Source organism: Macrobrachium nipponense, chromosome 39, assembly GCF_015104395.2.
Source record: "Macrobrachium nipponense isolate FS-2020 chromosome 39, ASM1510439v2, whole genome shotgun sequence".
Lineage (NCBI taxonomy): Eukaryota > Metazoa > Arthropoda > Malacostraca > Decapoda > Palaemonidae > Macrobrachium > Macrobrachium nipponense.
In genome coordinates, this window is record NC_061099.1 from 17,168,067 (window position 1) to 17,190,381 (window position 22,315).

The window sequence follows — 22,315 nt, forward strand, 5'->3', positions numbered from 1 at the left end:
TAAAATCCCTTATTAAATCTAACAATGAATCCTCTCTTCCAAGTGGGGACTGATTTGTGAGAATGCCTGGCTGTCATCTCTCTACCAAATGGTCTTCAGTTTCGGCTCCATGATCGGGGACGTAGTTGGAGGCGCCATGGGTGACAGGTCGGTGGTTTTAGCACGGTTCAGTTTGCACACCACAATGTGTACTATGTTGTTCAGTTCCATGTACTATTTTTAAGGCTGGAGACAAAGTCTATGATTTGGTGATTTAAAAGTGTTTAATGATTACTTTTATTATTTTTTCGTAGATTAGGTCGTCGCGCTGCAGTACGATATGGCTCACTCATCTTGCTGGCCTCGGTCCTCGGGATCGGCCTGGCTCCATTTTACTCCATCGTCCTCATGTGTAGACTCGTGATGGGCCTAACTACCTCGAGTATCTTGTACCCTACTTACAACTTAGGTAATGTGCCCAGATTTGACACACTTTTGCTCTAATACTATCTGTGGGTTCTTGAAATAACAATATGAGTAGATTTGACCTGAGGCAGACCTTGTGGTACTATGTTATATTGCAATACACTCCCTGAACACCTGAACTAGCCACAATCCCATTAGCCTGAACAGCTCACAATACAATCCCACTATTGGGAATTTTAACAGCCAGCGTTACCAATGCTGCATGTAAAATCTCTTCCCTTGAGTTACCATCACTGATTGTTGGCAATGCTGATGCAGGTGTGTGCCATCACCACTACCTTCCTCAGTTTCTTTCTGTTCGCACCACAGGAAGGTTGTTGACCTTCTGCAGTGCGAGGTTTAATCCTTTGCCCGACTTTCTCGTATTTTGGATCCTGGTGAAGATCTTGACTAAATTTTGCTGAGTTTTCTTCTGGGTTTATGACTTCGGCTTGGCTGCAGAGTTTCTACAATGGAAAAGTCTTCTCTTCCACCCTTTACGTTAGCGCCGTCAACTTCGACGTCATCCCTGATCGCCCCTATGTTAACAGATACCAGCACACATCGCTCCTGCTCTTCCCGCAAGAGACGTAGGAGTACCTTGAGACACGATAGACATTCAATCTTCAGGTATGTAGGAAAATCATATGTGACCTGCAGACTTGGTGCGATGAATGTTCAAACTGGACAACTGAAGAGATGGAGGACTACATCTGTCATAGTAAGGGAGGCAAAAGCAAGGTAGATTCCTCGCTACCTGTATGATCACAGGCTCCTTCTACAGAGCAAGCTAAAGGTTTAGCAAATTTAGAGGTAGTCAAACAGATAGAGGATATGATTGCAAGTAGCATGACAAGTCTAATAACTAGTCTTTTCCAACAATTTTCAGATAGATGGAGCAGTAGTGTTAGGATGTCTCAAGCTTAATTCTTTTTCAGCTCCTCTGCCTGTTCAGAACCACAAGCCTTTGAGTGGGTAGGTTCTGCTGGCCCCCTCGGTGCAGAGCAGGCAGTGGAGGATCCTCCCCTCCAACCCCCTCGTAGTATTGATGATAACCTTAATATTGACAATGTTAATCAGGATCAGGATATAGGTGTGACAAAGACATTTAGGACTGAGTTAGATAGTGAGGAGAAGTTAGGAAGTGTGCAGTCATTCTCCTGTACGGGCTCCTAATTTCAGCTCGTTTGGAACCAGCGTTACGGCAAAGTTTTGCCATTATCGCTTCTGTTTAGGTCTGGTTCAAAGGCACAAGTCAAGGGTACAGTTCCAACAGTGCAGTTTTCTGTTCCCTTAACTCTTGACTATCTTTCGTCTGTCTACAAAAATCCTACTTCAGTCCCCCCAGTATCTGTTTTTCCTACTCCTTCATCTGGTAGGGTGGATCCTGGAACCCCCCTTTCGGGTTCAATAAGAGGTTCACACAGTAGTCATGTAGAGTTGGCAGAAGAGAATGAGGATCTTTTGGGTCTCTAAAGGATATAGAGTTTTGGTGAAAGGTTCTTATGAACGGTATCTCTAACATTAGAGACTATGTGATGCAAGAATGTCCAGAATTCACGAGGGATATGCTTCTAGATTATCAGGGAGGGGCGTACTCAGTGTACTCTTTGTCACTTAGTTCTAGAGATTCTTCCTCTTCCTCCGGGTTATCTGCCACTTTAACTTCCACTCCCACACTTTCTGCTACTCTTTTCGTAGAGAGGGAGGGAGGGAGCGGGAAGTCCAGAGCTGAAACCACTTTGTTACGGTTGGGAAAACTAGTGTAAGGTACCGAACTTACATTAAATCTTGGGGAAGGGAGCGCAAACGGAACCGCTTGTAGGGGAACAGGAATACGAGGAGGAAGAAGGGAGAATGAAGGAGGTAGAAGATACTCCAGGAGGGTCTGCAGCAGAAATTACAGGAGATGACAGCTGCAAGCCGCTTGGATAGGGTACCTCCCAACCAGACGAGATAGCTTCGCGTGGGCCGGAATTAGGGGTCACCTGGGGAGGAAGAGGGAGTCACCTCTTCCTCCCCAGTTTTTCCTGCGGCTAATGTACCTTCCTCTTTCCCTCCCTCTTCAACTTTCGGCCTTCCTTCTCAGTTAACCCCTTCGGCTTCGACTATTCCTTCGTCTCTCTCCTTTACTCCCTCTGTACAGTCTTCTTTGGTAGGAGGGACCTCTGGTCAGGGAAAAACACAGTTCTGACAGAACTTCATAGCAGGAGTTCCAGGATCTAACATATGGTTCATTCGCAACTCCTCTCTTCCCCATCAAGATGCGGCTTAGGTAGTATCAGGTGTTTCACAGGGGTTGCAGGTAACCCCTAGTCCTGGCCTGCATGCAGCTGTCTCGTCTGGTCGGGAGGTACCCCGTCCGAGCGGCTCGCAGCTGTCATCTGTAATTTCTGCTGTGGACCCTCCTGAAGTATCTTCTACCTCCTTCATTCTCCCTTCTTCCTCCTCGTATTCCTGTTCCTCTACAAGCGGTTCTGTTTGTGCTCCCTTCCACAAGATTTAACATTGTAAGTTCGGTACCTTACACTAGTTTTTCCAAACGTAACAAGGTGGTTTCGGCTCTGGACTTCCCGGTCCCTCCCTCTCTTCCCGGTGGTAATAATGTTTTGGACTCAGCGGAAGGCACTCTGTTTAACGTGGATTTTCAGCAGGCAGGTTTTGGTAACAATCTGGCAGATGCTTCATCGTTGGAGGGTCTTCGTTCTGCTCCCCCTCCTCCTCCTTATGCCTTAGACTGTTTGGACGTTGTGGAAGAGGATTCTCATCCTCAGGTTCAAGAGATTCCGGTGGACTTGGGATGTCCTCTTGCCAACAGTAACAATTATAAACGTATGCTGGAGTATGTTACTGCCTTGTATCCACAAGCGAGGGCTCCGGACCAACCACATTCATCAAGCCAGTCCTTATTTGAGGCTTTCTATGCCACTAAACCAGCTCCTGCTCCTCTATCTAGTGGGTTGGTTTTGTTCGACTGGGTCAAGCAGGCTTTGCAGGAGGCAGACAGACGGCTAGCTGCAGTGGTAACTTCTAATAGACAGGACATTTCTTTCCTCTCCCCACGTAAGGAGATTTATGCAGTTCAAGGTAACCCTTCGGCTGGGGTCAGGTTGCCTCTAAACGAATCTGTTGAGGCAATCTGTCTGGGTCTCCAGCGTCCACTAGGGTCATATGGATTTTGCTAAGGGAAGCAGGTGCTTTAGGGGATGTACTGCATAATCAGACTAAGGTGCTTTCACACACACTTTGGATGTTATCAGGTTTGATGGGTTTCTTGAAGAATGATGGCTATGTCCCTTTGGATCCGGGGCTCTTTGACAGTTTAATAAGTTCTGTCTCGATGGATTTGGCACACCAGGCAAACATTCTGGCTTCGTCTACAATGTTTGTGATCAAGAGAGGAGTAGTTTCTATCTGAGTCACCTTTCCCTCATTATCCGGATGTGCACAAGAGGGTACTACTAAGAACACCTTTAGCTTTAGCTAATTCTTTGTTTAAGGAGGGGGACGTGGCCAGTATGACGAATTTTGTCGCTTCCAACTCGGCGGTTGAATCTCAACAGGCAATGATTAGGGTAGCAGCCCAGGGTTCTCATTCACCAGGAGGAGCTCTTAAGTCTTCCCCATCTAAGAGAAGAGCTTCTGAGTCTCCCCCTAGAACCCCTAAGAAGGTGCACTTTGCAAATAGGGCTTTGTCAGGTCCTTCGTCTCCTTCTAAGCCTTCATCGTCCCAGGATTTTACCAAGTAGGAGATATGTCCCTGGTCTATCCAGGTGGGAGGCTATCTAGCCCCTTTCTGGCAAGTATGGAAGGAGTGGGGAGCAGAGGATTGGGTGGTGAAAGTTCTGAGGATGGGTTATCGGATCCCTTTTCACTCCCTTCCTCCTTTTGTCATCCTCGCCCGTCAACCTTCGGAGTTATTCCCAGACCTCCATCGGGAGATAGCTCTGGTGAGGGAGATTCAGGCCCTTTTGGAGAAGGGGGCGCTAGAAACAGCCCCTCCCTCTCCTGGGTTTTACAGCAGAATCTTCGTCGCATCAAAATTCGGAGGTCTTTGGAGGCTAATTATAGACCTTTCGGGCCTTAACAATTTGGTAGTTTCAACAAAGTTTCATATGGAGACTTCACAGTCGGTGCTGTGATTAGTCAAGAGGGGGGATTGGATGGTATCAGCGGACCTAAAGGATGCATACTTCCAGATCCCAATTCATCCGAAATCTTGGAGGTACCTCAGGTTTGTCTCCTCCTCCAGCACCTTCCAGTTCAAAGTTCTCCCCTTCGGGCAGACCACTTCGCCACAAGTGTTTACGACGGTCATGTTTCCAGTGTTGGCAATTATGCATGGTTGGGGGTACAGAATGTTAAGGTACCTAGACGATTGGTTAATTCTTGCCCCCTCCCTAGAGGAGATTTTAAGGGCGAGGGACTTTCTATTGAATCTGTGCAAGATTCTAGGAATTCGTTTAAACTTCGCCAACTGATTCCAACTCAATCTATGACCTATTTGGGGATAAGGATTCTCTCTCTTCTTTTGAGGGTTTTCCCAACCCCGGAGAGAATCTAGGTGGTCCTCCAGCAAGTAGAGGCATTTATGTCCAACGGGAGCAACCGGTATCAGCTTGCAGAAGTCTCTTAGGGAGGATGTCTTCTCTCTCCCTTCTAGTACCAGGGTTTCGTCTCCGGATGCGTTCTCTTTAGGTATGTCTCAGGAATTGCTGGGACTTCTGCAACAAGAACGCTGTTATAGTCTGGAGCGATTCTTGCCTGTCGGATCTTCTGTGGTGGTGGTCAGAAGTGCATCTGATCCCCAGAAGGCCTATAGACTCCTTTCCGATGTCCATCTGTACACAGGTGCCTCAGATCATAGTTGGGAGCAACCTTGGAGGAAACTCAGGCTTCGGGCCTTTGGAGGGATCGGGAACGAGAGGAGTTAATAAATCTTTGGGAACTTAGGGCTATAGAAGAAGCACTCAGGTGTTTTTCAAGCCTAGGACAACAAAGTATTACTGCTGTTTTGCGTCAATGTAACAGAGGTTTTGTATCTGAAGAACTCTGGGGAACAAGATCAACAGAACTCGGTACAGTAGTTCAAAAGGTCCTGAGATGGTGCGAAGAACAGTGTCTCTTCTCCCCCAATTCATATCTAGGAGTCTCATGTTACTTGCCGACTCATTAAGTCGCTCGCATCAGGTACTAGGAGGAGAATGGATGTTGGCTCAGGATGTATACATTAGGTCCTCTGGAAGTGGCCAGCAACTGTGGATTTATTCGCGACAAGACTAAACCAACGTCTTCCAGTATATTTCTCTCTAGTAGTGGGTCCCGTGTCGATAGGCACCGATGCGATGCTACAAAGTTGGAATCACATGCAGGTGTATGCCTTTCCTCCTTTCGGCCTCATCCATCAGGTAATCAAGAAACTGAGGGAGACCGTCAAGGTGTGTATGACGCTGATAGCTCCTTGTTGGCCCCAATGCCAGTGGTTTCCAAAACTCTTAGAACTCCTTACAGAAGTTCCAATGACATTTTTATACGGAAAGATCTTCTCAAACAATCTCATTTTCACCACCACCATCAGAACCCTTGTGTGCTGAACCTAGCTGCATGGCGACTGTCAATTGAGCAGCTAGACAAGCCAGACTTTAACGCTGTGGCTTAGAGAGATGGACGACATATAGGAGCTGGTGTCGGAAAGAGGGCCATTCCACCTCTAGACAGTCAATAGCTAAGATAGCTGATTTCCGTTTATTTCTCAGGAAAGTCAAATGGCTTTCGTATTCAGCTATGGCGGGATACCACTCAGTGCTCAGCAATACATTTAGATTTCTTCTCCCTGAGATCTCGAGTAGTAAGAGTATACATGATTTACTAAGGTCTTTTAAGATTGAACGACCGGTACTGCCAACTTGGGTCCCTCCATGGGATTTGTCGGAAGTACTTGGTTTTTTGTGCCCCCAACTTTTGAACCAATCGAAGCTCAGTCATTGAGACAATTAACGAAAAAGGGGCTTTTTCTTACGGCGCTAGCTACAGCTGAAAGGGTGGGTGAGCTCCAATCAGTGTCTAGGTTTGTCTCTTACAAGGGAGAGGATATGTACTCTACTTTTCTACTGGAATTTGTGGCGTAAATGGAGTCGGAGGTTAACCCTCTTCCACGTTCATTCAGGGTCCTTGCCCTACGAGAGTTTGTTAACGGAGATCCAGCAGAGATGTCGCTGTGTCCAGTGTGAGCACTAAAAGTATATTGGTCTAAGGTGAGAAACTTTGTCCTCTCCCTTGTACACTATTTGTCTCTCCACGGAATCCTTCCCGTCTGCTTTCAAAGAATGCAATTAGCTACTTCCTGAGGGAGGTAATATCTCAGGCTTCATCGGCATTGTCTTCAGTATCTTCAAGCCCAATACTACCCCAAGCTCACAGTATTTGGGGTATGGCCACTTCATCTTCCTTTCTAAGGAATTATTCAGTGTCTTCCATTCTGGAGGCGGCTTCTTGTGTTTACTTTTTTCTATTTAAGAGACGTTCAATTCACTTCGCCGGAATGCTAATCCCTTTGTCTGTGAATAGCGGCGAATTCTATTATCTAGGTTAGGTTTGCTAAGGTGATATTCGGTTAGTTTTAAGGTTCTGACGTTAGCAAGATAGGGAACTCCTTTGGTCTCTAGAAGCTTAGGCAACAAGGATAGTATAGTCAGATAAACGTAGTTTGGTACATTTCTAAGTAGTTAGTCTCCCTACGAGAGTCCGAGGGGGTGCTCTCGTAGACTAGGCCCTTACATCGAAGCGGAGATACCTCATCAGTGTCTGGTCGTAGGCCCTTCTCAGCAGGGTAGATGGGTTAACAGGAGGGGACAACGGCTCTGCACACTGCTACTTGCTTCTCCATACATGAGAGGCTATGAATAGCCACATGGGAGGCTCATCGTACTCCTTCACATCTGAGAGCTTTGGAAGGTGGTAGACTTTAACAGTACTGACCAGACTGATGACCAAAGTACTCTCCAGCATGTCTCTTCACCGAAAGGAGTAACAGATAGTGAGTGTACAACTAAACAATGGTACTATGTAGAGTAGATGAGTGAGTTACCATCTCTACGTTCGATAAAGAAACGGACAATAGAATTGATCCCTCCTCCCCTAAAAGTTGTTAATCAGGCTAGTTCAAGTGTTCAGGGAGTTTATTGCAATATGGAGTTTTTATAATAGAACGAATATTGTAATACTTACCTGAACACCTGAATGATTCCCACCCTCCTTTCCCCACATCAATTTGAACTTAAATAAAGCAATTGAGGAAGGTAGGTTTGGTAATGCTGGCTGTTAAAATTCCCAATAGTGGAATTGGTAATTGAGAGCTGTTCCGGCTAATGGGATTAGGGCTAGTTCAGGTAAGTATTACAATGTTAGTTTTATTATGAAAACTTCATACTTAGTCCTTGAGAGGATAAATGTCACTTTCTCTTTTGTTTGAGATATATACAGTTATATCCTTGCAACATTTCTTACGATTCATTTGCGTATTGCTGTGTAGGATCCCTGCCACAGTTAAGATGTATTTATCTTGGAAATATTTTTTCATCATTATCAGTTAGACAAAATTTTATTTAGATACCAGCAAGTTAAACTAAAGCTATTCATATTTGCCTTTTTCAATCTCTACTCTGAGGGCGAGAAATGTTGTCCATTCTGTGCCCATTATTAAGTTGCAATTTGTCGCTACGATCATGCACCTTTGACTTCTCTCTTACGATGTCTCCTAAACATTTAATTTTTGTCTCGTCCCATTCCGCTGTTCTTATACTTTTTCGTGCTTTATTTTTTTATAAGTTAATTTTCCTATCCCATGGACGAAGATAAGCAATATGATATAATACTTTTCCAGTTCTTTACCTTTTAGAGTGCTGGTATAAACATCATTACTGTATTGTAGGATTTTAAAATATATTTCAAGAGAAGCGGAGAATAGTTTCGTTATTTTAGAGATAACTATACTTGTCCTATCCATTCTTGTGTGCATAACATTGATACAACCGGTGAATAGGTATTCGATTGTAGAGTCAGTTTAATTGAAGAAGTTGGCATTTCAATTACTGTGCATTCGAAAGTTCCTGTGTTTATTTAGGCATGTAACATTAGTACAGTTGGTGAATGAGGTTTGATATTGTAGATTCAGATTAGGGTAAAATTTGCCCATTTTTTGTTACTGTTCATTCGAACTTGCATTTGTGCATTTTTCTCACTGTCAAATTTTACAGAAAATAGTCTTGATTTTGCTCCCTCCTCTAAACCGATTTGCTCTTATTCCTTTGCCAACGCAGTCATGGAGATCACGCCCACATCACAGCGAACAGTGATAGGAATGATACTCGGAGCCCCGTATAGCATTGGGGTCATGGTCTTCGCGGCTCTTGGCTACTTCTTGAGAGACTGGAGGACGCTCCATCTCACTTCTTCTGTTTTTGCCTTCTTGTTATTGACAGTCAGTTGGTGAGTCTAGGACTGATGAGTGACGTTGCAACAGCTTCAGTATACAAGATGTCCTTGGTAATGGTGATGGTGTTTCCACGCAAATGATTATGACATGGAATGATTGTGCAGTGAGCTCAATATACTTTATTAAAAATATCACTTATTTTGTATTAAAATAGAAATTATATTTTCTTTAGATATTACGAAGTTATAGAATTACTGTTGAACCAGAGTTTAAGATGATTCAATAGAAGCCCATGTCCTTTTTGGGGGTTACTTAGTTGATGATGTTCCTTCCTTCATATCTCAGAGGAGGATTTACAGGTTATTGTTTTTGGCAATTATGCTATATATATGATATATGATATTACTTAAGATTTTTGCCTTAATTCTGTTGGTTGTTAACGAGGTGCAGACAAAATTTGGATAATCAGTCAGATGTGAAAATTTAAGTTTTGCCTAAAAACCAGGGCTGTCGATGAATCTCCCAGATGGCTCGCACAAAATGGTTACTTGGACGAGGCAAAGGAAGTTTTAAGGAGAGCTGCCGATTACAATAAAGCTACGCTTCCAGCAGCCTCAGATCTTCACCAAATTTTGTTTAAACTGGCTGATGTAAGTTACTTGTTGATTCAAGAGGGTTTGCTGTTTGTACCAAGTGATATAAAGTATGAATCGTTTTCTAGACCGTTGGATAAATATACGAGAGAATGCTTGCGTTTGTCTCTTATGTACCAAATATGAATTGGGCTGTGCAAAGTAAAAGTTCCTATTGGTATTTTGTACATCACCAGGAGGGGAAAACCTACTTGAAAACTGAGACGTCGTGTACGAGCACGCTAGAGCTAGTGTTCAGCAACTTGCCAATGGCTGTCATAACACTGGTTACTCCTATGACGTGGTTTTTGATGGCCGTCGTCTACTTGGGAATACCTCTGAATGTCAACAACTTTGGAGGGTAAGTCTTCCAAACGGTATGCAATATCATCTCTTATTTCTATTTCCTATTACCTTCTGTTTCTTCTTTTGATTAAACATAATGGTCTTTGGAAAGTTAAATTTCAAGTTAGTGGCTCCTGTGGACTTGTTCCTTACTAATCAGGTTCATCTTCAGAATACCTCAAGTGAGTCTATAGCTCATTTTCCCACTTTATAGCTAATTGTAGCGATATCCTCTTGCAGTAACCCATTTGTTTATGTCGCCCTCACTGGATTGATGGAGTTGCTTCCTGCAATTGTAGGAATCATTTTCTCTAAGAGGTTCAGTCGAGTTCCTGTCATGGCGTTCACGTTCTTCTCTGCAGGCCTCTGCAGCTTCTTGGTTCTGGCTGTTACTGAAGGCAAGTAAACAATACAATTCAAACACTGACAAGTGACAAGGTATATGTGTTTCTATTAGTGTTATTTTGAGTGTGTGTGTTATCTTTCTTCATCTTTTTTTACTAAGAAACTTTCACCCCTTTTATCAGTTCCCTCCTGAGCTTACTGAGAAACTTTTACCTATTTTATCAGTTCCCTCCTCAGCCTTACTGAGCGTAACGGGTAAAATATATTTAAAATAAAATGAAGTGTGTCAGTCATAACATGGAACGGAAAGTGAAATTAAGATCGCTGTAAAATCTCTGAACACTTGATGCCTAATGATTTTTGGTTGCCTTTTAAAGAATTTCACACTTGCATATACCTGCCCCTGCTGCCTGTTTGTATTTTTGCTGAATCAGGCAGCAAAATGGTCTTTCAGTATCTTTAAGGAAAGTAGAAACGCATTCAGTGTAAGAGGAACGGTTTATAAGAGTTGTAATATAGAATGTTGCCATGGCAAGTTTTTTCTAGCCTGTTCTGTAATTTAATTCTAAACTGGGTGCAGCCATTTTACTTTATGAAGAGCATATTTTGTAATAATGTTTATATGATTCAGAGGCATAAATTAATAGAAATACCTTTACCATCTTCCTTACAAGTGATTGAATGAAAACCAGTATCCATGTTACGTGTGCTGAGAGAAAGCTGACTCATTCGGTGTTTGCTGGCCGTGAAATTTCCGATCTAAGGGTATTTATGATGAAAAGAGGTGATGAAGGCATTTCATATTGTGAATCACATGGCATCATATCCTTATGTTTATTATAATGAAGAATGCATGTACTTTCATTACTTTGAGACAGTGAATTTCTATGTTACTATTAATTATAGATGTATCCTCACTGTGGGGGGTTTATTGCTGTTGTGGCGGGATCACAAGCAAGCAGATCTCCCCAGAGTTACTTTAGTTGTACCGACTATCGAACTTTCCCCTGCCACACTTTCCTCTACAACGTTACTAAATACAAGCAGGACAATTGGCTTACTGAAATACAGAACACACAAAACACAAACACATGTACTCACCTCAGACTCTAGATACTCAGGGCTGGACGCTGTGCCGTCCACTGGATATGGGCTAGTCGTCATGACACAACAACTGCTGAATTTCACTACCCAAGACAGACAAGCACCAAAACCATAAAACAACTAAAAAAACAACACCCCAAACACTGTGTAAACAAATTCCAACAGCTCGAAAACTACATGACAAATCATACAACTCAAACCCAGCACAACAAACCACAACGACCAACACTGTCTCCAACAGACAACTCACGAAACCACCAAAATGCAAAATCAAGTACAACAAACCTCTTCAGCTCAACAACCACCAGACAGACGCACGCACAACAACCATACAACATTAATATCAATAAAGAAAACACCAAATAACACTGGCTACTTCTGACTGACCGTCTTTTCCTGCTTACTGACTCCTTGCGACTCTCGTAACAGACTCCCGGATTGATATACTTGGTGACTTCTCCAACAGACAAGCCAGACGCTTACGCCCGCCATCAAACCACTCCTTATTATCCAATCCACCCACAAATTGCAATTTCTCTCTCTCTCGCTCACTCACACTCCGCAGAAAAATATTACATACTATCATACAGCCACGGTCTAGGTATATTAGGTCTGACGACGCGCAGGCTACCTGGCTCGCAGTAGGGTGCATGAGTGTCACGCGAAAGACTCCTATAGAAGTTTTCCTTGTGAGCCAGGTATATTAGGCCTCATTTTTGTCATTGATGAAAAGAAAGCTGAAGCTTTTACTGTAGAGGAAAGGCTAGCCGTAATATCTTTTGATGAAGCGAACATCGCAAAGTACTGGAATCATGATAAAAGAACATATAGATTAAATAAACCTTATTGAAAAGTTCAGGTTATCATGCTGAATGGTCTGACCACTGAATGGAGACAACTCGTCTTTTCTGATTTTGATAAATTGTGTTCATGAGATGGTGATAGGAATGACTGTGAAAGTGGAGAGGAGGCTACCCTGTAATTGCATATGTTCTTGATCTAGTGCCGAGCAATCATAAATTATGGAAGGCTTTTGGGATAGACCCAGTGAAATTAACGCAAGTTGCAATACAAAAAAATAATCCACGTCACGATAGGGAAATACTCTAATTTGCCGATGTCCCACAAATGATAAAACTGACGAGAAATAATTTTATAACTAAGGGCCTTTGTTTGGAGGATTGAACGCTTGATTTAATTCTGATTCTTGTATGATGGAAACGTTAAGTAAGACATGAAGACATGCACAGCATATGGTCTAGATCATAAGATTAGTGGAATTCGTATAAACTTGAAAAAACTTAACTTCAGCGTTTAAAATATGCCAAGTCTATTGAATATTTATATAAATGATCAGTTTGATCTCATAAATTCATCATGCATGATTGGAGATGTAAAGTCAAGAATGCCCATGGAACTGACTTAGACAACCAGAAAACTCTTCTATGTAAAACTATCAATGTAATGACAAAAATGAGAGTATGCAACGCAAGATCAAGCACTTCGTACAATTTTCAAAAGGGCGTGATCTGTATCGTGTCACTCGTGAGTGGGTCTATATGAGTGTTAATAAAAAATAATAATGTAGAATATATACTAACATGAAAATTGAATCAGGACCCACTAGAAAACGTTTTTTGGGTGTTGCAGACAGATGAGTGGATTACATGACTACCCTGGTGTTGTTAACTATAAATATAGAATTAGAAAGATGCTTCTCGGTAAGAACGTTGCACTAATCAGCGATAAAACAAACGTAAATAAAAATAATGAAAATAACGATTGCTTATCAGCTGATTTGGTGTCGATGAGATGCATCAAACAAAGCCAAATCCTATAACGAGCGTTAACTTGCGTTAGAAATTTGCATAACCAGCAACATATAAAATACAGACTTGGATCTAGTAGAATTTGAGAACAAGAATACAGACAACACTCCAGAGGATATGGCCATAATATCTTTGCGATATAGTGTGTATATATATATATATATATATATATATATATATATATATATATATATATATATATTATATACGTAGGTGGCTATAGTTAAAAAGAAAAAAAAAAGTTCAATGCGCTATCCTCATTTATTTTTATTTATTCATTTATTTTTATTTATTTATTTATTTTTCTTTATTTATTTATTTTTGTTTTTTTATTTATTTTTATTTATATTATTCATTTTCATTTATTTTTTTATTTTATTTTTTTCATTTTTCATTTTAGTTTCAAAAGATGACTGATACTCAAAGTGACTAAATGTTCTGGATCAATAAAATTAACAAGAGTCATCTTTATATGGCATCTGATTTTTTTTTTACAATTAAACTTTATGAGAGAGATATCCAAATCCATTCACGTATAAGAATGCTTGCCTATGAATTTAAATAAACTGGTGTTGATCTTCCCAGTGAAGTAATTTAATTTTTGGCTAAATTTTGTGTTTTAGGATGAGATACCTAAACAAGAATATAGAGATGAAAAAAAAATAGAGTAAATCGTGCAATGAAAAAAAAATTGATTAAAATTTTTTTTCTTGACTTATTTCATGAAATATGTTTCTACTGAGTAAATTTCTGATGTGGGTTTTAAGGAATTTGACGTTTAACTACCCTTATTTGTGAAAAAAAATAAGGAACATAAAAAGAAACTGCCAACAACATGGGAAATATGTCAACACTTGTTCTTTCAAGTGACGTCATGCGCAGAGCGCTCTTATTTTGGTTAACAACTCGGCAGACCTGATATACCTAGACCGTGTAAACAGCAACACGAAACACGGTCAAACACGAAAATATCTAAACTCCCAACCCAACGACGCTCTTACTCTCTCTCTCTCTCTCTCACGCAACCCTCAAAAACGTTGTCAAATGTAACTACCATTATCACTCCTCCACTCTGTCAGTACACCTCATGCGGTGCACTGCAGGCATTGCGTAAGTTCGTTGCAGTGTCCCCTCGGCTCTAGCTTCATCCCCTTTTCATTCCTTTAACTATACCTACTTTGTCATTTTCTCTTTCTTTTATCTTGCTATCCACCACCTCCTTCCTAACCACTCTTCGCAGTGCAACTGCTTCGAGGTTTTCCTCCTGTTACACCTTTCAAACTTTGCTTAGTTTCCCTTTCATTGTTGAACGACCTCATAGGTTTACATCACTTTTGCTTTACCCTCTTTGTAGATGTGTGGTGGCTTCGTTGGATTCTCATTATGGCAGCTATGGAGCTAATCAGCACAAGCTACACGGTAAATAATACTAAGAGGAACATTTTTCCTTTTTCATGATTATTCATAAAATCAAAAGACAGATTTGTAATTACAGACTCATCGTCTCATCACTCATTTGGTCCCTGTGGCCCCTGGCGTTTATCAGTTATCTTATTAATTGTCTCAATACCTTATTCTTCTGTCGCAACTGTTTTTTTAATTGATAAGTCTTAAGGCCGCCTTACACGCAACGATCGCCGGACGCGATTTCGACCTAGCTCAGATGGCCAGCAAATTGTGGTCACCCACCCACTATTCTGCAGTATGATCATCAGTCTCATCGAAGACTTCACTGTGAGCAGATGTGGCATCTTTTCGCTAGGAGTTGTATATATTAACGTTGGGAGCTGCTGCTTGGGGTTATTTTGCTGACACAGAGGGTAAACCGAAGAGGAAAAGGAAGAAATGTGTTAAACATTGGATAACGAAAAGAAATGAGCTATCACTTGATGCACTGCTTAATGAACTAAAGTTAGAACCAGGAGAAAATTTTACGTATACACACACACATATATTCCAGTTTCATTAAATCAGTAGGCCTAAGTAATTGTAGTTGAATGAAATTTGTAGTTCTATAAAATAAACTGCTTTATGGCCTATGCCTTTTTAGTAATAGCAACACAATCAATTCTAGATTCATTAAATCAGTAGGCCTAAGTATTGAAGCCGAATAAAAATGGTAGTTGTGGAGAAATTATATATATATATAGAGATATATATATATATAGTATATTATACTACCCTTATATATATATATGTATATATATATATATTATTATTTATATTATTTAATCATTATATATTAGATTTATATATAGATATATCTATATATATAATATAATATATATATATATATATATATATATATATATATATTATATGTATATATATATATTATTATATAATTATCCACAATTTACATTTTTATTCAGCTTCAATACTTAGGTCTACTGACTAATTAATCTAGAATCGATTGTTTTCGTATCATTGTAATGACTACTTCTCTTGTGGCTAAGGGTCTTTACCACTTAGTTTTTCTTGTAGGGTTACGTAAGCATTCGTTCCTCTTCCCTTGTCACAATATTCTTAGAATTTTACTTTCCAAAGACAAGGAAGATCCTAATAAAGGTAAATGAAATCCGCCCAAAAATCTCAACAGCGAATGTTATCATCCCAAGCGCAAGATGTTAACGCGGCAAGGGTTGCTATCCAACTGAGGATATCGAACGATGAGCTCATACCATACACATCCCTATCTTCGATATCTGGTGTAAAATCAGGTTGCTGGCGAAATCGCGCATCACGAGACTGGCCACTTTTGGCAGCGCAGTGACCTCATCCACACACACCGATTTACTTGCGATGCTGATATCATATGCGTGTATGACGGCCTTTAGTTTTGCTCTGAAAATGTCCAAGTTTTCCAGTCTTTTTTTTATTTTGGGGTAGCTTCGGTAAATACTTTGGGTAGGTATGTACTATAATAGTATTCTAAGCTTCTTTTTTCAACATTTTTCATCATCTTGGCTCCATTCAGTCAATAATTGTCATATGTGTATTTCTGTGGGATGCCTTTTACATATCGGGGAATATATATATATATATATATATATATATATATATATATGTATATATATATATATATATATTGCTATACACAAAAGATCATATATTTTATGTTAATTTCTTTAATATCAGCCAAAAATAAAGTAAAAAAATATTAAGTCTGAGAATGAGTGAGAAGTCTCTTAGGATTTTCTATTTGGCTTTCCAATATTTTTTAATTTTCAAAAGATGAGTTATGTCTGGGCGCCAGAGTTATACCCGACTGTGATTCGATCGAGAGGATGCAGCAGCTGTGCTCTTGGAGGTCATCTAGGCTTCTTCGTAACTCCTTTCATTACGGATGTTGTGGTAAGTGGGAGATCATGTTCATGGTAATTTTCTTATTTTTCTTAGTTGGTCTGTTTGATTATTTTCCTTTCATAGAGAGTGGTATGTATCCAATTGTTCCACGGTGCAACCGCGAGGTTTTTCTCCAATTGGACTTTTAAAAGCTTTTCACTCTCAATTTCCCTTTCACCGCTGAATGACCTTATAGGTCCCAATGATTAGCCTTCTGCCTAAATATTTTTATTCAATTTCATTCCTGTAGACGAAAGAAGCTTTTTCATTTGGGTATTGTAAATCAAAAACTCCAATAATTGATCACACAACTTGAAGTGCGATAACTATAGTGCATATACTTTTCTAAGGGTGTGGCTTGTACAGATATCATACGTTGCCAATTTTCATGTTATGATAATCATATTAGCTTCATGGAGTCTATTGAAATAGTTTTCATTTCTTGAAATGTGGTTCTTTGTTTGCATCAGATATTTTGAATATATCTTATTTCGTATATTCTTCGTTAAAATCTCGGTTTCATTAATGAAAATAAAGATATGGCATATTTTTTCCCCGGCGATGCCAGATCTGAGTTTAGGGGTCCTATGATTTTTAAGAGGATTTTAAAGGTCATGGCCAATATCATTAAAGGATACTCGCTCTCGATCACCCACTGTGACAAGTATGGACAGCCCAGTCCAAGTGACTCGTAATCGTCTTCACCCACCGAGGCCAAGGAAATAGTCTATAATTTCCTGAAATACTCCATTTTATAAAAACATCATGAAGGTCCTGTAACTGATGTTTCGAAGGCTATCCAGAGAACATCTGAAGCAACAAAAGTGTCAGCAGTGACTATCCGTAGACTTAACACGAAGCAAGAGAGGCGGGAAATATAGAGGAATCTCCAGTGTTTCAAAAAAGAAAAGGGAAAGTGAGTCCTGTGACTGACTTGGATGATTTTGATGAAAATTTTTCTAAGGGCATGATAGATAGATTGACTTATGAATTTATGTCTCAAGTCCAAACACCAGAGCCAACAGGCCATTCAGCGTATCTATAATTATAGAAAGAGAAAGAAGGAATAGCTAAATTGAATCGGGAATGAAAAAAAAAAAGTTAACAGGGAAAAAGCAAACCCTTTCCCTCGACTTCCAAGGTCTAAAGCGAATCCTCCCAAGAAGGATTATATCTGCGGGAAGCATTTAATGGGACTTACATACCGTAGATATGACAACTCTACCTTTTCTACCTGGTCCCATCCGAGGGATCATGGAAAAGTAAATGCACTATAGTTGCTTATTATAGGCTAGGCTAGTGTTGGGGCAAGGGGCAAGAATACTCCTAGTTAGGTAGTCCCTCGTTTATTGTATTGAAGAAGGGAGGGATGAGGTAGAGATTCCAGCTAAAATAGAATGAACAGCTCTCGGTACAAAACCACAAAATACTGATAGTATTTCCAATTATTTCAATGTTTATGCAATATTAACACAATTACATGAAACAAATAAATTTGTATTTACTTTGTATCCCAATAATGTAGGCCACATTCAATTCACACCACAGCAACAGTCTGCCCACGGGTCTAAACAAAATAAATAAAATAATATAAAGTTCTGTATGTCTAACTATTGTATATGTTACTAATAACCTAGCTACTATATATGTCACAATAATTAAATCAATATTAACAGGAATCATAGCATCATATTATGCTAACAGGAAACATACCAGATCACATCTGCTTCCTAGCCTAGGTGTTCTGTCACTTTGTGGTAAATCAGGTGTGGTGGCAGCCAAAACGATGCTAATCATAACTATCACATGAGTCCCCTTGACAATATCAATATTCACAATACAGCTCCTCCTCGGAATACTGTAATATACTTTACGAATCAGATCGACCTCTTAAGGGATTTAACAACAAAGGCTTATGCCCTCCCACGCTGGAAGACGCACATCGGGTTACAGATAAGGACTCCCTCCCAAACAAATACTAATATTACCTGTTTACAAAATAAATCCACACTATATACTTTACATTCAACAAAAAAAACACAGTTGCTTCCTCATGATAACTTTTCCTCGTCTTCTTCTCTAAATTCAACCACAGAAAACGCAAATTATTTGGTAAACCTGTATAAATAACACACAACTTCCAGGCATAATGCAAGTGCTTGCGTCCTTCATGACTGGCATTGTACAGTTTTCATTCATTTCTCCAAACACCAGGCACAACAAGTGTGGTGGCTGCCGAACATGATCCTCGGGGTGTGTGCCGTTATGGGCGGCGTGTTAGTCTGCCTTCTGCCCGAAACCAAAGGGCTGGACCTCTGCGAAACTGTACAGGATGTCAAGGAAAGATCGAAAGCCGGCAAACTGAATCGAGCAGCTGAACTGTACAACACAGACGTGCATTCTGATCTCGTTTCTGCGTAGAACATCCGAGAGTGAGAACGCAGTCGGTGATGACTCAGATGCATCCAATTGCATCCACTGATAAAGCTGGTGAGAGTGCAGTCAGTTAAAATCGTTGTACTTAATTGCATTCACTGACAAAGCTGGTGAGAATGCGGTCAGTGAAAATCAATTGTATTTAATTGTAATAACTGAAAAAGCTGGGGCGAGAATGCAGTCAGTGAGAATCAGTTTATGCAGTTCCAGTCACTCATAAAACTGGCGAGATTGCAGTTAGTGAGAATCAGTTGTACTCAATTGCATTCACTGATAAAGGTGGTGGAAATGCAATCAATGAGAATCAGTTGCATTCGCTGATGAAAGTAATTCATGATTTTTTTAAAGTGAGACAAACAATGAATGTGAAAACTTATTTTTCTATTTTTATCCTCCAGACCCTCTGCCGTAAGCCTTTGTTGGTTACACTCATCCATCCATTAGTACTTAAAGATAACATTTGCATTTACTGCTGTCTCGTATGTTCAATACCTGCGTATCAAGTTATTTATTATGCAATACAGTAAAATCCATATATTGGCCCATCGTTTTAAGGGCCAAAATATTTAAAATAATATTAAGGAAATGCAAGCAAGTAAATAATAGATTAACTCATGCACTTTTTGGTGCCGTTATATATAATATAAGATCCAGGATGCTCATATCGTCGTCATTATTCCAGATGAGGTAATGTGTAGCCTACATGAAACAGTGGTTAAGAAAATTCAATTGACTCAATTTTCTTTTATTCGTATTCAATGACACCTAGGTCCCATGTGGGGGTGTGTGTATGCGTTGATTTTCAGATTGAATGGCCATGTGGTGAAACTAAACTGAATTTTAGGGCCACATTCGGTACGATTTCATTCAACCTTAAGCCCTCCTGCACTAGCTTTGATTGAGACCAAGTTACAGTGCTGAGGAGTTTACTAACTTACTCAGTCAAGAAACCTTGCATTTTATTCAACAAAAGTGCAGTTGAGAAACAATCAACTGTATTTCCTGCACCAATTCTTTTTGGGTGATGCCACACGGGTTCACAAAGACGCATTTAAAGGTTTAACACATATAATTAATATTTAAAGAACAGAACAATTATTCAAATTACGTTAAGAAGCAAGAAAACTAACACATTATGGCAAAAATTATTAACAAAACGTTACGTTACTTCGATAGAAATAAAACATAAATGGCAAACAGGATCTCAGAATATCCTTATGAAGAAGTTACTGCAATGGCGACGACGATTCACGAGGTGATGTGGCTGGATTACAAGAATATCTTTTTTTACTTGCCTTCGTGGAGTCAGATCATGCTAGAATCAGAGAGCTTCACCTTTCCACCCTAGAAGAAAACTCGGGAGGAGTAATTGCATAACACAGTGTCACATTACAAAATTACAGGGTTACGTAACAAACATCAATTTAAAAATAAACATACATACAAAAAAAAAAGGGGTTTCGTCCAGAAGGCAAGCATAAATTACTGGCATGTGCCCTTACAATAAGAAATTAATATATATATAGTCTCCACAGGAAGAAGTTTGACAACACTGTAATTATACGTCATCTAATTTTATAGAGATGGACAAAATATGCAAAAAAAGTGGTTTATTACTTTGAATATCAATGTACTAATTTATACCAACTCATTCCTATAGTTAATATAATAAAACTACTTCTGTGGAGCAAAATAATCATATATCAACGTATTTTCATAAAAACTGGGAAATTTTATTCAAGGGGAATAAATGGCAATTTTTGACAGGCCATATATCATTTAAAATTGATATTTTTGATCTTCTGAATGCCACTAATTTTTCAGTTCCTTTTGTATAATCCATTTTAATTTACTTTCAGTACAGCTAAATTTTTGTATATTTCCAACTTTTATTATTAAATTAGTTGTAAATATAAATTGAACGTGTTTCATTTACCCCTCCCTCGTTTTATTTTGAAGTATTCCATGGTGTAATTTCAGCAAATGGTTCTTATAATTTGATTTTATGAATAGTATATTGTGCTTATACTTTTATTTCCACGAAGTAGCTTAAAGAAACAATGACACATGAAAATCAGCTTGAGCCCAGAAATTGCAAGTAGCTTACGTGATTGTGGCACTGTTTGTTAACAATAGAAGCATGTCATTCTTGTAGGTACTGAAATTGGTTGCGAAGTGCCTCCCCGTATCTAAAAGCCTGAAAAGAAAGTGATGATGTTTGAATGGACTCCCATGTGGTTGTGTTAGACCAAGTGACAACATTAAACACAGACCACTTCATTTATACAATAATTTTTGCCCGCAGTTACTATGATCATTCATTGAGAAATATAATCCATGATGGTTTTCGTCTTCAGCTCCTATTTTCAACCAAAAATGACTCTTTTCTCGTTACAAAAGCCCCCTCAAGATCTGATTGTCTATTTACTTAATAATCACAGGACGGCAATAAGTTTTGACTGCAACATGTTCTAAATAGATATCTAGCTAGCAAAATCGTGCGTCTGAAGCTTTCTTTTTATTCCAATCAATTGTGATTATCAAATGCATCAAATACAGACAGTCCCTGGTTATTGGCAGGGGTTCCGTTCCCTGGGTGTGCTGATAAGCGTAAACTGCCATTAACCGAACCAGGCAATTTTTGGTGCCATAATGGCGCTAATTAACCGTTTATTGGAGCCATAAGCATCCGTATAGCGCTCCATAAGGTTCTTACGGTGGCAATAACCGAAACTCGGCCCATTATGGCGCCATAAATAACGATTTTATGGCGCTGGACAAGTACCATAAAAACCGGATCTCCATTAACCGAGACGGCCGATAACAGGGTACTGCCACTGTACTGATTCCTTCTTTCCAATTTTTGGGAGTCGAGCTTGACGAGGTTAGGTAGGACAGTGCTTATTTTATACCGATAGGGCAGTTACAAATAAACTAAATCTGTTCCTCTTTTAACTTTTTATTTGGATGGAGCGGATTCAGCACAGATGGCATTAATGATCAGGTTATTAGATTACGAATTCTTAGTAACTTTGATTTGCTGTTGGTAAAACCAATCTGTCGGGGAGGCCGAGCAGGGCCCACGTGCCAGCAGTGATGTTCGGGTGAGTAAAGCACTGAGGACTCACAGTATGGCAGTGGTGCCGGGGGAAGAACCGAGGAGGCCCGCAGGTTCAGCAGGTCAAGAAGATATCTGGTGTCCCTGGTTGAGGCAAAGGAGGCCGTGATGTCGAATGGATGTTTCTGGCTTGTCTTGCTCACAGAAATGGACGAAACCGCTCAAAAACGCCTAAACACACCTGAGGAAGGTATGCTGTATTGAGTCTGCTAAAGGCGTTGGTTCGTCCGCGGAAAGGAGCTTTCAGAGGCCTAAACTGTGGTGCCGTTGTGGGTCTGTTAGA

General features: G+C 40.0%; 1 protein-coding gene across 1 annotated transcript; it reads left to right on the top strand.

Moving 5' to 3' along the window:
• Positions 1-43: 43 nt before the first annotated feature.
• LOC135210155 (organic cation transporter protein-like) lies at positions 44-20,791 on the top strand (the record flags this gene model as incomplete). The annotated part of the gene is given in 9 exon segments (XM_064242978.1): positions 44-147; positions 294-448; positions 8,763-8,931; positions 9,384-9,528; positions 9,708-9,871; positions 10,096-10,253; positions 14,488-14,552; positions 16,368-16,487; positions 18,693-20,791. Coding segments are annotated over 9 exon segments (1,287 nt in total), but the record flags the coding sequence as incomplete, so codon positions are not given.
• Between the last annotated feature and the right edge of the window lie 1,524 nt (positions 20,792-22,315).